Source organism: Ipomoea nil, unplaced genomic scaffold (genome assembly GCF_001879475.1).
Source record: "Ipomoea nil cultivar Tokyo-kokei standard unplaced genomic scaffold, Asagao_1.1 scaffold1834, whole genome shotgun sequence".
Classification (NCBI taxonomy): Eukaryota; Viridiplantae; Streptophyta; class Magnoliopsida; order Solanales; family Convolvulaceae; genus Ipomoea; species Ipomoea nil.
Window position 1 is genome coordinate 847664 of NW_017618262.1, and position 14854 is coordinate 862517.

At 32.3% G+C, this 14854-nt stretch overlaps 2 protein-coding genes across 2 annotated transcripts; one reads left to right on the plus strand and one right to left on the minus strand.

The window, feature by feature from the left end:
- The first annotated feature begins 1294 nt into the window (after positions 1-1294).
- Positions 1295-1855, plus strand: LOC109192819. The gene has a single exon (XM_019343521.1). The coding sequence runs from the start codon at positions 1295-1297 to the stop codon at positions 1853-1855; it is 561 nt and encodes a 186-aa protein (XP_019199066.1).
- Positions 1856-11855: 10000 nt separating this feature from the next.
- On the minus strand, positions 11856-14275 carry LOC109192795 (MOB kinase activator-like 1A). The gene is made up of 7 exons (XM_019343505.1): positions 14222-14275; positions 13961-14009; positions 13085-13193; positions 12655-12748; positions 12431-12564; positions 12193-12356; positions 11856-12094 (listed from the first exon to the last, which is right to left on the minus strand). Exons 1-7 carry the CDS (start codon positions 14245-14247, stop codon positions 12023-12025), a joined length of 648 nt encoding a protein of 215 aa, XP_019199050.1. The 5' UTR covers positions 14248-14275; the 3' UTR covers positions 11856-12022.
- Positions 14276-14854: the final 579 nt, after the last annotated feature.

Here is a 14854-nt window from a genome sequence, read left to right on the forward strand (position 1 = left end):
CTGGTCAGTTGGTGAACTATCATAAATCTAATATATGCTATAGTAAGAATACTGGAGAACAGATGAGAGAGGAAGTAGCGGACTGTCTGGGCGTGGAGCAGACGCGGAATTTTGGAAAATATTTGGGGCTACCCTCTTTTGTAGGGAGAAATAAATGGACTGTTTTCTCTTATGTAGAAGATAAAATCAGACAAAGAGTTTTCTTGTGGAACAAGAAATTGCTATCACAGGCTGGTAAAGAAGTGCTTTTGAAAAGTGTGGCTCAGTATATGCCCACATTTTCAATGAGTGTTTTTTTGCTCCCTAAATCAGTTTGCGAGTCAATTCAAAGGGCCATGAATAGGTATTGGTGGGGAAAATGGCCAGAAAGAGGAATCCACTGGAAAGCATGGAATAAATTGTGTATCCCTAAAAAGTTTGGTGGAGTGGGGTTTAAAGATCTGAGGAATTTTAATCTTGCGATGTTGGGTAAACAGGCATGGCGATTTTTAACTAATCCGGAGTCTCTGGCAGCAAGAATATATAAGCAAGATACTACCCGAAAACTTCTTTTGTGGATGCAACGGTGGGAAATAATCCCAGTTTTTGTTGGCGGAGTATTATGGTTGCTCATGATTTGGTTATTGCCCATGTACGAAGGAGAATTGGAAATGGCCAGGAAACTTTAATATGGGGTCATCCGTGGTTGCATGATAATCCTAGTCCACTTGTTCAAACAGTAATGCCTGAACCATTAAGGGGTGCAGTTGTAGCAGGTTTAATAGATCAGCAAACAAAAACATGGGACCCCCATATTTTATCAGATCTATTTGAACCTGAGGATGTGGATCGAATTTTAAAAATACCTGTGAGCCCAGATTATAAAGACACATGGTATTGGCATAATGACCCAAATGGTTGCTACACTGTAAAGGATGCTTATAGGCGCCTAATGGGAGAATTTAATCATACTTTGGGAGAATTTGATAGATGGATTACATTGTGGAAGTTGAAAGTCTCACCCAAATGAAAAACTTTTTTATGGAGAGCGGTGTGTGATATACTCCCAACCACAACAAATTTGATTATAAAGAGGGTAGATGTGAACCCAACATGCATGTTGTGTGGTCTTACTAATGAGAATGTTATGCACTCATTAGTTTTATGTGATTATTCTAGAGCCGTATGGAATATTTCAGGGCTGCCTATTATGAATATTTATTCTACGTCTTTTCCAAACTGGCTTATGACTGTTATGGATATGCTCACAGGCGAACAGGTCAGACGCGTTGTGGGGGTCCTCTATTTTTTATAGATGGCCAGAAACGAGGCGGTCTGGGAACATGCGGTAAGGAGGCCGAAGGTGGTGTGGCGCCGTGCAGCTGCGGGAGAAGCGAGCTACACGGCAATCCACGCTCGACCAGTGGCGACATCAGCCGAAGGGGTGCAAGCGGTGGCAGCCGGACGGGCGACGTGCCACGTTGACGCCGGATACGACCCGAGTACCGGCAATGCAACCTATTGGGCGGTCCTACTCGGTCCGAATGGTGTGTTTAAAGCAGCGGCAAATGGAAAGCTCCCGGGGTGTTTTACTCCTCTTATGGCAGAAGCACTAGCATGCAAGGAAGTCTTGTCCTGGCTTAAAGACCGAAACGAGAATGAGGTGGATATTCTTACGGATTGTCTTGTCTTAAGGAATGCGGTTCATGCAGTTACTACACCGAACTTATCCTATGTTGGAATTGTGATTGAGCAATGTAGAATAGCTATTAGTAGTTTCATTTATTGTTCGCTTAGTTTTGTTCCTAGAGCTTTAAATTTACATGCACATACTCTTGCTAGTTTAACCTATGATCAGGATCATTCTATGTACTGAGATTTAATCCCTCCTGACTCTATCATTCAATTTCTGAATTAATATAATGGTACGCCATATTTCAAAAAAAGGTCGATTGGTTAGTAAACTCAATGTGATAATCGATAACATACATTTGATGTACATCTTTTATCCAAAAACATTTAAAAAAAAAAAAAACAAATTGCTCACTTTTTCATCAATGGAGAAATTGGCCATTTTCTTCATCCAATTGGATAGAGTAGCCGGCGGGGTGAAGAAGCCCATCAGACACAAGTTTCTTTGTAAAAATTTCTTCTTTATTATTTTTATTTTATTCTATTTTTAATTAAATTATTTGAATTAAAAAATATTTTTAGAATTTTTTTTATTTTAACAATATTTTTTAAAATAAAAAAGACATTTTTACTGATTACCTAAAAGATAATCAGTTAATCAACTAATAGGGTGTTTGGTTGGCATGAATTGTAACTCAATGCCAATACAATTCAATTAAATGATAAACTATATTGTTTGGTTGGAGGGAATTACAATTTCCTCAATTCAATGAATTGCAGTTCATCCATACAAAGAAAAGGGAAATGAAAGAAAATGATATATTTGCTCTTAAATATTATTATTAATATTATTATACAATGACATTTTAATCTTTATATCAATTCTTCCATTTCCATTCCGAATAATTATATTCCTCCTTACCAAACTATAATTTTAATTCATACTAGCTATATATTATATTCTCACTTTATTCTTTTCCCACCGAATTACAATTCATTTCCCCTTTAATTCATTCATTCCAATCAAACGCCTTGTTAATTGTATTGAAATAAGGAGTTAGAGGTGTCTAATTTGAACTTTTTATAGTTTGAATGCATCTTTTTCCACCTATAATTTGAAGGTACATCTAATCCTTTTCCCTTTAACTTATAATATATGTTAATGTAAACAAAATTGAATTTAATTATTAATATAATTATTTAATTATTTATAATTCATAATCATATGTTTAATCAATCCGGGTTCGATAGTGCATAATTGGTTAAATTTATTAGTATATTTATCCCCAAAAAAAATTAATTTCACCTTTGTCAAATATATAATTTACTAATGTCAATGACCTTATGGTCTAGTGACATGGCTCTTCCAAATGGGAGGTCATGCGTACGAGTCCCACTGAAGGCGGTATTGTCTCTTTGTACTCCAGTACGTTGAGAAAGTAGTTATGAACAAATATTGCATTCTAACAGAGTTATTAGCATTAAAAAATATATATATAATATACTAATATTTTCGAATTTAATAATTATAGTCAAATTTAATCTCTAAACTTTTTTAAAATTAACTTATTGTAGTTTAATTTTTGGGACTAGACTTCATCGATTTATAAAATAAAATAAAAAAATCTGAAGATTACATGAAAAACCAAATATAGAAATACTCAAAATTTAAATGTAAAAATGTTGATTCTTTGGTTTGAAATAGTTTGCACAAATATAGAACATATACTATATTTTGTAAAGAATTATTAGTATTTCAAAAAAAAAAAAATATATATATATATATATATATATATATATATATATATATATGTGTGTGTGTGTGTGTGTGTGTGTGTGTGTGTGTGTGTTATTACAATCGTGTGATAAAAGTTTCTCACCAAAAAAATAAAATAAACAATCGTGTGATGAAAAATGATATAATAAATAATTAATATCCTTTTCTCAAAAAAAAATAAAAATTAATATCCTACGCATTTTGTGAGTATTAATTATGATATATGTTTGTTTAATTACAAGTTTATGAATAACTTAATTATGAATTAATTTATCTATTAATAATTGTAATCCAATTTGCAGGAGTCTTGAGGGTGTGTTTGGTTCGAATATGGAAATTGAAATTGGAATGGAAATCAAATACGGAGTACTTGGTAATTGTAATGAATTTTGGTGAGAGTATTTTGCATGTTTGGTAGTAGGTAGAATTAGAAATTTGAATGATTATCAATATTGATATTTGGTTATGTAAGACTCTATAATTGGAATAGAGGTTTTAAAAATACAAAAAGAGAAAATAGTTGTTTTAGTCCATCAATTATGCATAAATTGTAGACTCGATCCATAAATTATTGCTCAATACAATTTTCCCTTTATTTATCTTGAAACGGGTTGGTTCAATCTATTACTTATAAATTTTATTTAAATTAAAAAATTATTTTGATTTGTCAAATTATTAGAGGACAAATTTGTCATTTTGTAAAAGTTTCCCAATATTTTTCAGATGTAGCTTATTTTGCTCTAGGCTTAATTCTTTCCTTAACTCAATAGATTTTCATGCATTATTCTTATTGATTAACACCTCATCAATAAAGATGGACACTCCTGATTAGGTCAAGACTTTCTCAATAAAATGACCCCCAAGGTCCCATGGCGCCATCAACAATAGTTATGATGTGCAATCGTGTGCACCATGCATGGTGCACACGGTTGCATAACGACGTCGTTTTGACTAAAAACGCGCTTCCTATTTATTAAAAAAAAAATCAGTTTCGATTCCCATCAACAGCATTATGTTGTTCATTCATTGTGAATTTTTAGTTCATTCATTGTGGATATTTAGTTCATTCATTCTGGATTTTTAGTTATTCATTCTCTGTGGATATTTAGTTTATTCATTGTGGATATTTAGTTCATTCATTGTGGATATATAATTCAAATTATGCACAAAAAAATGCTATTGCCGGAAATCGAACTTGATTTTTCTTTTAAGTGGGACGCGCGTTTTTAGTCAAAACGACGTCGTTTTTGCAAATGGTGCACACGGTTGCACAACATACATATATATATATATATATATATATATATATATATATATATATATATATATATATATATGTATATATATATATATATATACATATATATACATATATATATATGTATATATACATATATATATATGTATATATACATATATACATACATATATACATATATACATATATATATATATATATATATATATATATATATATATATATATATATATATTATGAATATTTTTATAAAGTTTTAATGTGTTTTATTTTTCGTCTATATCCAACAATATTTATGACTATATTTCTTAAGTGTTTCATTGTTTTTCAAATTATAATGTATTGTCCCCACTGACAATTTTTTCTGGATCCGCCACTGTTGGCAAATGTGCTCGTTATCTAGGAACTCAGTTATAAAAATGAATTGATATCCTAATTCATTTGTATGAAAAATATATTTTTTGTCTAGATATATAGCAATTTTGCGATTTCTTAAAAAAAAAAAACATAATACCACCAATTGTATTTACACATTATTGAAACCTCTTTGTAGACAACATTGGTAGTAGCAACACAATCTTGTCCATCTTCGCCTAGAGCTAACACCATCAGTCCATCCGGATGGGTGGTTCGGGTGAAAATATATAATGGTAGAATATAGTCAATTAGTGATCATTTTATATTTTCAGTCAATTAGTAATATCATATTCATTTTCAACCAATTATTCTTTTTTATTTTCAGTCAATTAGTCAATTAGAATATGAGATGCAGTGATGTTTTTACCTAATTTTCGTTCCATTTTTAGTTGATGATGTAGAATATTTTTATTGAAATATATATATATATATATATATATATATATATATATATATATATATATATATATATATATATATATATATATATATATATATATATATATATGGAAGCTAGGGTTCAGGTATGGGTATAGCTTCCCATGCGGTTGCACCTTAAGCATTAAAATGGTGCACCTTATGTACACAAACCACTCATCTTATGCACACAAACAAAGCACCTTAAGAATACAAACCACGCACCTTAAGAAGGAAAACAACGCACCTTAGCAACTGCAATTGAGAAGACCAATCGCACGAGAACCCATTTATATATATATATGATCAAATCTAAAGACAGATCTTAGTAATCTATTAAGGTCTATCAATGGTTAAAAATTTTAATAAAAAAATACGAAATTAATTTTATAATTATTAAAAAATTTTAAAAATAAGTTTCATTGTAAACTTAAAATTTTAGTAATCATAATATCCCCATCTTTAACTTTTAAGATAAAATAAAAAGTATAAATATGTCCATATTTTTTATTTTTACAAGGAAGTGTGTTTTGACCTGTACTCTCATTTATCTATATATATATATCTAAAAACATAATAAGTGTCAATACAAGTTATGTCCTTAATTTTTGTCCCTTGTTTATATGCTAATAAATATATACATTTTGCTTTTATTATTGTACATTCATTTGCATTGGACAAAATCACCCTTACACCATTATAACACCGTTAGTTTTTAATATATCTACCAATCTTACCATACACCTACATCTATCATATCCTTTTCCTATTTTTAATTATCATTTTATTAAAAATATCATATAACAATTAATTTAATTATAAATTATATTTTAATTAAATATTTATATGAATGTTAAATTATATATGTGTATGATATATATATATATATATATATATATATATATATATATATATATATATATATATATATATTATTTGTGTATCCATATCAATATATCATATATGTGAATGTTAGATTAGTATTAATTGTAAATTATTATTATATAAAAATATAATATATTTTTTTGTTTTGATCACTATATTATTCAAATATATGATAATTCAAAAGTATCATCACTTTAAGAAATTGCAAAATATAATTTTAACTAATTTTTTAAATTTTGTTACTTACAAATATTTTAATATTGAACATAAATTTTTGCGCATCGCGCATACAAAATGCTAGTCTCTATATAAGAGAGCCTACGTAAAACGTGTTTTTACTTTTGACGGTGTAAAAAGTAGAAAATTACGAAAAGTGAAGTTGTAAAATGTTGGGCAGTTGAAGTGTAGGATGTTGAACGTGGCAGATCCGAGTGGAAGTGGGCATGGCGGCGGTAATAATTGTCCCATTGCCGACATTATACTGTAACTGTATTCTCATCTTGCCTCTTTCTAGTAAAGGGAATTAAAATATGAAATTCACTATTCACTATTTTGCTGCAAATTTTACTATTCTACCTTATCTATAACATTAATGAAATTATACTCTGTATTTTCCTAATAAAACGTATGAAAAAGGTTGAGGTAATATTTTTATCCAATACAAAATATATTCATTTTTTCAAAAGGTTGAACCCCAACCCAACAGAGTATTTGAGAGGATGTAAATCAATGGAACATAAATCACAGAGGTTAAACATTTGCTCATTGCGCACAAGGAGCTTATTCTTTCAACTTTTCATCTCTATAACCAGTTGAGCTGCCCATGCGGGTATATATATATATATATATATATATATATATATATATATATATATAGCCATTTTTTTTAACGAATCAGATTTGAGGGTGTTATGTGCTGAACGTAAATTGGTTAGGGGCTGTGATGTAATTTCACCTATTCATTAATTAATTACCAATTTTGAATTCTGAGATATACTAGTTATTTTCCTTCTAGGTTTTACTTTTATTTTGCAGTTCACACTCATCAATTCGTTGTTTAAGTAGGAAACCCCTTACTGCTTTCTTCTTGTACGTATACACTATTTTGTACATAAATTACTTTTTTGAATGTTACTGGCCCTATTACATTGTAGTATGTGTTCATATACTTTCTCAACCTACCGAAACACAAAAAATCAATAACGCCTTCACTGAGGCTCAAACTTGTAACCTTCCAAATGGAAGTCCAACCTAGGTACCATTAGACCATATAGTCTTGGTATGCCTAAATTCATTAATTTTTAGTATAATTAAAATTTCTCTGTACTAGTTTAAGCAAGGGTTTTTATTTTTTATTTTTCTCTTTTCTTTATCGTAATTGTTGTAAGTAGGCAACCAAATATTTATTTCATGTCTCTATGACTTCTTCTTCTTTTTTTTTGTTTTGTTTTTTTTTTTTTTTGCCATATCACATTAAACATAATAGTTATACATAGTGCAAGATTTCATTCAGGTGTAGCTCATTTATTTTCAATATATGTTTTTTTTTAAATATTGTGTTAAAGTTTATTGTATAAGATTTAGTTTTTCTGGGCAACCATAAGATAGTGTTTGTGCCTTGGTTTGTGTGTATAACTATATATGCACATTTGTATGCTCTGTTTTTCTTTTGAATTTTTATGGATTCCTGGGTGTGGTGGGAGTTTCATTTCTTCTTTTTTTTTTTTCTTGTTTTTTGTTTTTTGTTTTTTTTGGTTTTTTGTTTTTTATATTCAGGATTTGGTGAAGTTATGTAGTGCTTTGTTGTGCGCATATTAGTTGGAAGGTGTGTGCATTGTAGTCTTGCTGGTTTTAGTTTGTGCATATATCCTATGTGGTATTGTTATTGGCCAGTTGGGAGTGATGTCTAAATATCATATGATGTGTGTATTTTAGTTGGGATATATGTGCATTTTAGGATTGTTTTTTTTTTTTTTTTTTGGTGCATAAATGCACATTTGTGTGTGCATGCATTCTTTGTATTTAATTATCATTTTGTGGAGTCATGGGGTGTGGCGAGAGTACCATGGGTGCGGTTTTGTGTATTTATTTCGGGTTTGTTGATCATTGCAGGATGATGTGTTCACAGTGTGCATATGCGTTTGTAGGTTTGTGCATATTGTGTGTTCGTGTGATTTCTTTGGTGTTGGAGTATTTGTGATAACATGATTTGTATCCTCAACATTATGTGCAGGGAAGCAGCCTCATGTTATTGTTGAACGCCCAACAGAGTTGCAAGTTTTTGTGGCGTCACCGTTGTTGGGTTATTTATTTTGGCCATTAGAAGATGGAACTACAACTTGTGGATGAACAACCGAAGTTGTCTGGGCGTCAAAGCACTAAAGCATTTCAATAGATCAATGCCCCACTATACCTCATTTTGTTATTATTGTCTTATTAATAATGTGCTTGTAAATATTATATTAGTAAATTCTTGTACTATTACAAAATTTTTGAGTTGTAATTTGTTAAATATTACGGAGTATTTGATTGCTTTTTATTTTAATTTAGAATTGTATAACATACACACGTCTTACCACTGCGATGCACATGCCTTACCATTACTATGCACATGCCTTACCACTACTATGCACACACCACCGACAAAATCATATGTCCACTGCTTTTGCATTCTTTTAATTAATAAATAAATTTTAACAAAAAAAAAACGTGAATGATTCACGCTCACTCCAAATAACAATTTTTTAACAACAAAAAAAAAAAAATCACCGTCATGCAAATTTGGCGGGTACAGTAACTTGCACCTGTTGTTGCACACCATGTACACACCACCGTAAATAACAATTCTGGTTAAACAAAAATAAAAGAAAAGTACTTTTACAATCTTAAAAAAAAAAAAAAAAAAAAAAAAAAAAAAAACCCAACAACATGAACTCACACACACACCTAATAATAATTTTGGTCAAAAAAATGAAATAAATAAACTGCACACACCCAAAAATCAGAAACTTCATACTAATTCACGCCTCCAAACACCCCATTGAAACACACTAACATTTCGCACCCGCTAACCTTCATAAACGCAACTACCACCAAACTACAAAATTAAAAAAAAAAATGCCATGCACACGTCAAGATGAAGTAACGCACACAACTTACACATTCAAACATGCACCAATTCACACGTCCACCTACCTAAATGCAACTACCATCACACCACTAAATTTGAAAAAAGAAAAAAGAAAAGAAAAAAAAAATAACACGGCAGGGTGCAAAGTTGCACTGCTCGAAATATGCACATGCCATGAAATCAAAAGTAAAGTAATAATAAAAAACACATAATATGCACACACCAGAATATGCACACGCCATGTAACACAAACGTACACACCCACACCAATTTGCGTAAATGTAAACTCAAAATGTTGATAGTAAATGTAATATTTTTCCTTTCGTTTACTGTTTAAAAATGACGATAAAGTGTAATGCACAAGCTCAACTGTTCTAACACACACGCCTAATATTGTTCCAACGCACACGCTTAAAAAATTGCACACGCCATACCACATAACTGCACACACCTACCACCTCAAAAAAAAAAAAAAAAAAAAAAAAAAAAAAAAAAAAAAAAAAAAAAACCACTTACACACGCCAAACCCCCCAAATAGCACACACAAAGACCTACAATTGCAAACCTAATACGTACGAAATTTTTTTTTTTTTTTTTAAAAAGACACACACCAACGTAAAAATGCACACACTAACGCCAACATTAAATTACGGCAAACAGCAAACACCAACACTATAGCTTCATCATTCTTAAGAATCTTATGAAACTTCATGCTTACAATTTGCACACGGCCACCTACATAAGCGCAACCACTATCAAACTAAACAAAAAAAAAAAAAAAAAAAGGTGATGCAAAGTTCCATTATCAGAAATTCGCATACACCCTACCACACAAATGCACACACTAACTCAACATTAAATTACGGCAAACGAAAAATGGCAAACACCAATACTATAGCTTCATCATGCTTAAGAATCTTATGAAACTTCATGCTTACAATTTGCACACGCCCACCCACATAAGCGCAACCACCATCGAACTAAATTAAAAAAAAAAAAAAAAAAAAAAGGATGGTGCAAAGTTCCATTACCAGAAATTCGCACACACCCTACCACACAAATGCACACACTAACGCAACATTAACGTAGGAAAATTTACAAATGTACATACATGTGTTATGCGCCATTTGCAAGCTCTGTAAGAGTGTAAAATACCGTTCCTTATTTGCACGTTAAAATATCATAATACAAAGTATATCTATATATTACCATTGATAGGATGAATAATATTATGATAAATATGCTATTTAAATGATCACCATAATTAAACACTATCATATAATTACTCTTTCACCATTCTTATTCAAATTTGTCATTAATTAATTGGTTTTTGACTTTCAATCATACTCATCCATTAAAAGTTGATTAATGGATGAGATGCGATCTCATGATCTCATATATCAAGGGGATCTCATGAGAAACAAAGCCTATATATATATATATATATATATATATATATATATATATATATATATATATATATATATATATATATAGAGAGAGAGAGAGAGAGAGAGAGAAGGGTTCCAATGAGAACACTTACTTAGGTGAGAATGTGAGAACAAATCGTGTGCATCCATCTAATATTATTTAATGGTCTAGATCAATCGCATTTGCACACACTTAAAATCCGAAACATTGGGCCACCTCCTTGCCTTCAAATATGGCAGGTAATAGAATGTGTTAGATACAGAATCTTATGGTTATTTTTAGACTACAATGTAAGATAGACCCTGGTCCATGGTATAATTTGACGGGGAGACGGGGACTAGTATATGAATAGCTACAAATTGAGACAAATCTTTGTCGGAAACCAATAACAGAAGAGGTGAAAATAATTCCAGGATTGGAATTTCAAAGATACCTGGGAATTATGGTATAGCTGAAAACAGATTTTGTCTTTTATCCATGGCCCACTACAGATGTAGAAATGGTCTAAAATCTTCTGTTTAAGTTGCCCATGTGCTCTCCAGAAGATTAAACCATACAAAACAATGAAAGCCTGCATCTCTCTCTGCTCTTCAGGCAGGCAATCAAAGAGCATAATCTGTCATGTCTACAATGGCCTTGCAGAGATTCAGTTTCTTGACACCTTCCAGCTATGGTGTTAGAACACACACCCACATTCTTCCTGCATCTTACACAATGTGAGTCTTTTCCACCCATATTTCTCCTTCTGCAAACTTATGTGTAGCCAAATCGCCCGTAAACAGGGCATTGCAAGCAATATGCTGCACTTTGCCATTACGACTGCCGAGGCCAGTGGTGAGGAATTTTTTATATCGAGACCAATGTCACTCAATTAGGCTATAATACACATTAAAAGACTGAATCCAATCAATTTGTTAGTCTAACCAATGGCCTTATAAACCCATATATTCATACTTAAAACGCCAGAAAACAATCAACAATTGCTCGAAAACACAAACGAAACAATGAACTGAACCCAAAAGTCTTTGTATCATCATTCTGCAGCTAAAAGAAACTAATGAATGGAATGACAAATTAAACAGTTTGCAAGATGATCCTAAGCTTGCAAAATGGATTCGACGAGCTCATAGAGAGGTGCAAGCTCGCCCTCGTCGATCAACTGGAACTCCTACATTTGATCAACCCGAGTAGGCAAGGCGTGAGGATGAGAGAAAAGCACGTGAAGAAACTCGAAGCGTTTTATTCAACGAAATTAATTAAACTCACCCATGTGAAGAGAACAAAATGCTTGAAGCAGGTGTTAAGGTGAGCTTCTTCTTTCAGGCTCACAATCTTCTTGAAATGTGAATGGTAGATATGAGCATATACGCGAAACAGCCTCTTAAGCACTGTCTTCACAACATTCTGGAAATTGGCTGGAAACGGAGCACCTGTTAATCAAATACAAAGTAAAACTCGTTGTCCCTAAAGCTCGTTTCAGCCCCGACAGATAGAGTGTACACACCTAACTTTTGAGGAAAGATTGTCTCGTCGTCTAGCTGTTTTTCAATCCAATCCATCAAATAATCAACATATTTAGGAGCAGAAACCTCGATGGGTCTCTTTATAGCAACTCCATCAGCCCATCGATACTCATACCTTCCCAAAAAACAAATTAATTTGAGAACACGCCATTATATTGTATCACGAGAGTGGAATCATGGAACAAGTTTAAGCTAAGAAGCATACCTCGGCCCTGCATTCATAGTTAGACACGTTGTTGGAGTGCAGAATTCAGTGAGAGTGCCATACAATATATTCACTTGGTTAAAGAAATCCACAGCTGTATACATACAATACAACAGACTATATATTAAGCTCCACTAAAAGTGCACGGAGGGAGATGTTATAGTCTAAGATTGGACCGATATCCCTTTTTCTGGACCACACTAAAAGACTGAATTCAGATACAATGTGGCTATAATGCACAAGGCCAAATCACACTAAAAAACTGAATCCAATCAATTAGCTAGTCTAACTCATAGCCTTATAAACCCATATGTTTCTCTCTTATTTTTCAACGTGGGACTCAACAGGAGATAAATGCACATTCCAATATGCAAATTGACACTATAAATCAATAGACAAGAAGTTTCATAGGAAGTAAGTAACATATTACTGTTAACAGCCAGCCATTCATTAAGATCTTCCCCGGGCGGAAGACGCACCACTTCCCTCAAATTTCCACTCCCCAAGGTTTCATGAATATGTTTCTGAAGTTCTGCACCCTGAATTTCAAACAAATTAAACAAAAATACAGAGATTAAACTCAGAAACTAAGGAAAAAACAATGACAAAACTGTTCAGTTGGAATGTCTAATCAATGTACAATAGTAGGTGAACCTTTTTGTCAACAAGTTAAAGCTAAAGATTAATATATCACTTCAGTACATATATCAGTTAAACCTGAAACTATTAGCTTTTTTAAAAAAAAAAAACAAAAGATTAGTTATTCCAAAAATACAATTGATTCTATATAATTTTCATTCACCTCCATTTTTTATTCATTGGTTATTCATGAAGTGACTAATCTCACTACAAGGTTTCACATTTTCACCTTATTTTTTTGAGTGATCAGGAAAACTTGCAACCACTATCCGAGATAGATAAACTACGCCCTTGTGATCATAGCCGGCTAATTGACTGGCTCAAATCAAGAAGACCAATAAGTCACTCCTGGAGTCGAGCTCGTAACCTTTTGGTTACCAAGCCAACAGCCCGACAATATGGTTGGGGTTTGGAGTTACCCCTTCACATTTCCATCTTACCTTTCTTCGTTCAATTGTCTGCTAATTAATGAAAGATAGTGATGACCATTAAAACTACAAGATACTTGACTTATAGTGACATCTTTGAAAACTTAATCCTTTCTAAAAAGAAAAAGTGAATGAATGAATGAAAGGCCATGAAACCATAACCAACCATTTTTTTTTTTTCTAGAAATAAAAAATATTTATTGACAGAACATAAATTCCAAAACCAATTGCCAACCAACCTTGCTTCCTGATGGGGCACTCTTTTTAGGACGAAATGTCTTCTGGTTTCTGCAAACACAATAAGAAATACAGAAAAAAAAGCTTTATATCAACATTGCCCTATATATATATATATATATATATATATATATATATATATATATATAACTAACAAGCAAGAATTCTTGCTAGGAATTTCACAAACAATAGAAACCCAAACTGGCAAAAGGGAAAAAGATGATTTCTTTTAGAGTTTTAGTACTCCCCAGATATGAATATACCTGCTCCCAATGCCAAAGAGACTCATGGTTGAGAGCACAGAGCGCTGGGGTAATTTCTTGAGTTCAATTATATATGAGGAAGCCTGCTATATATCTTGTTTGGGAGGGTGGGGTACGAAAGACAGACTGGCAATGGAGAGGTCACGCCGGACAACAACAAAGACGACCCCTTTTTCCCCTCCCTTTCTCTCTCTCTCCCTCTCTAAAAGCTGTGTTTTTCTTTCCTCTATCTCTCTATATATATATGCGTGCATGCTTCGTGTGTATATGTTCGACTGTGCGTGCAGGCAGAGCCAGGTGGTGTTCTTGTAATGCCATCGCGCAGCCAACCAACCAACACTTGTTTATGCATGAAATCTCGTTTAGAATGTGAGGGGGGGGGGGGGGGGTGCCCTTTTTTAGAATGTGAGGGGGGGGGTGCCCTTTGATGAATGAATGATGTGACGTGTTGTTATTGACTAGTTGTAAAGAAATTATTTTAAAACTAAATTAACTAATAATAGCAACACGTCATACTCGCAGAACTTCTGATAAAGTACTTTTATACATTAAGCGTTACTTCTTAGTGATGAAGTATTGTTCATGTGATTAGGGAAATGCTAACACTCTTATCAAGGTGGTGTATTTTTTAAA

Excerpts from the sequence above, each read along its gene's own strand:
- LOC109192819 (XM_019343521.1), top strand. The coding sequence starts at position 1,295 with ATGGCCAGAAACGAGGCGGTCTGGGAACATGCGGTAAGGAGGCCGAAG.
- LOC109192795 (XM_019343505.1), bottom strand. The coding sequence starts at position 14,247 with ATGAGTCTCTTTGGCATTGGGAGCAG. Across the intron at positions 12,357-12,430 it reads AATCTTTCCTCAAAAGTTAG|GTGCTCCGTTTCCAGCCAAT; the intron begins GTGTGTACACTC and ends TTTGATTAACAG. Across the intron at positions 12,095-12,192 it reads ATTTTGTTCTCTTCACATGG|GAGTTCCAGTTGATCGACGA; the intron begins GTGAGTTTAATT and ends GATCAAATGTAG.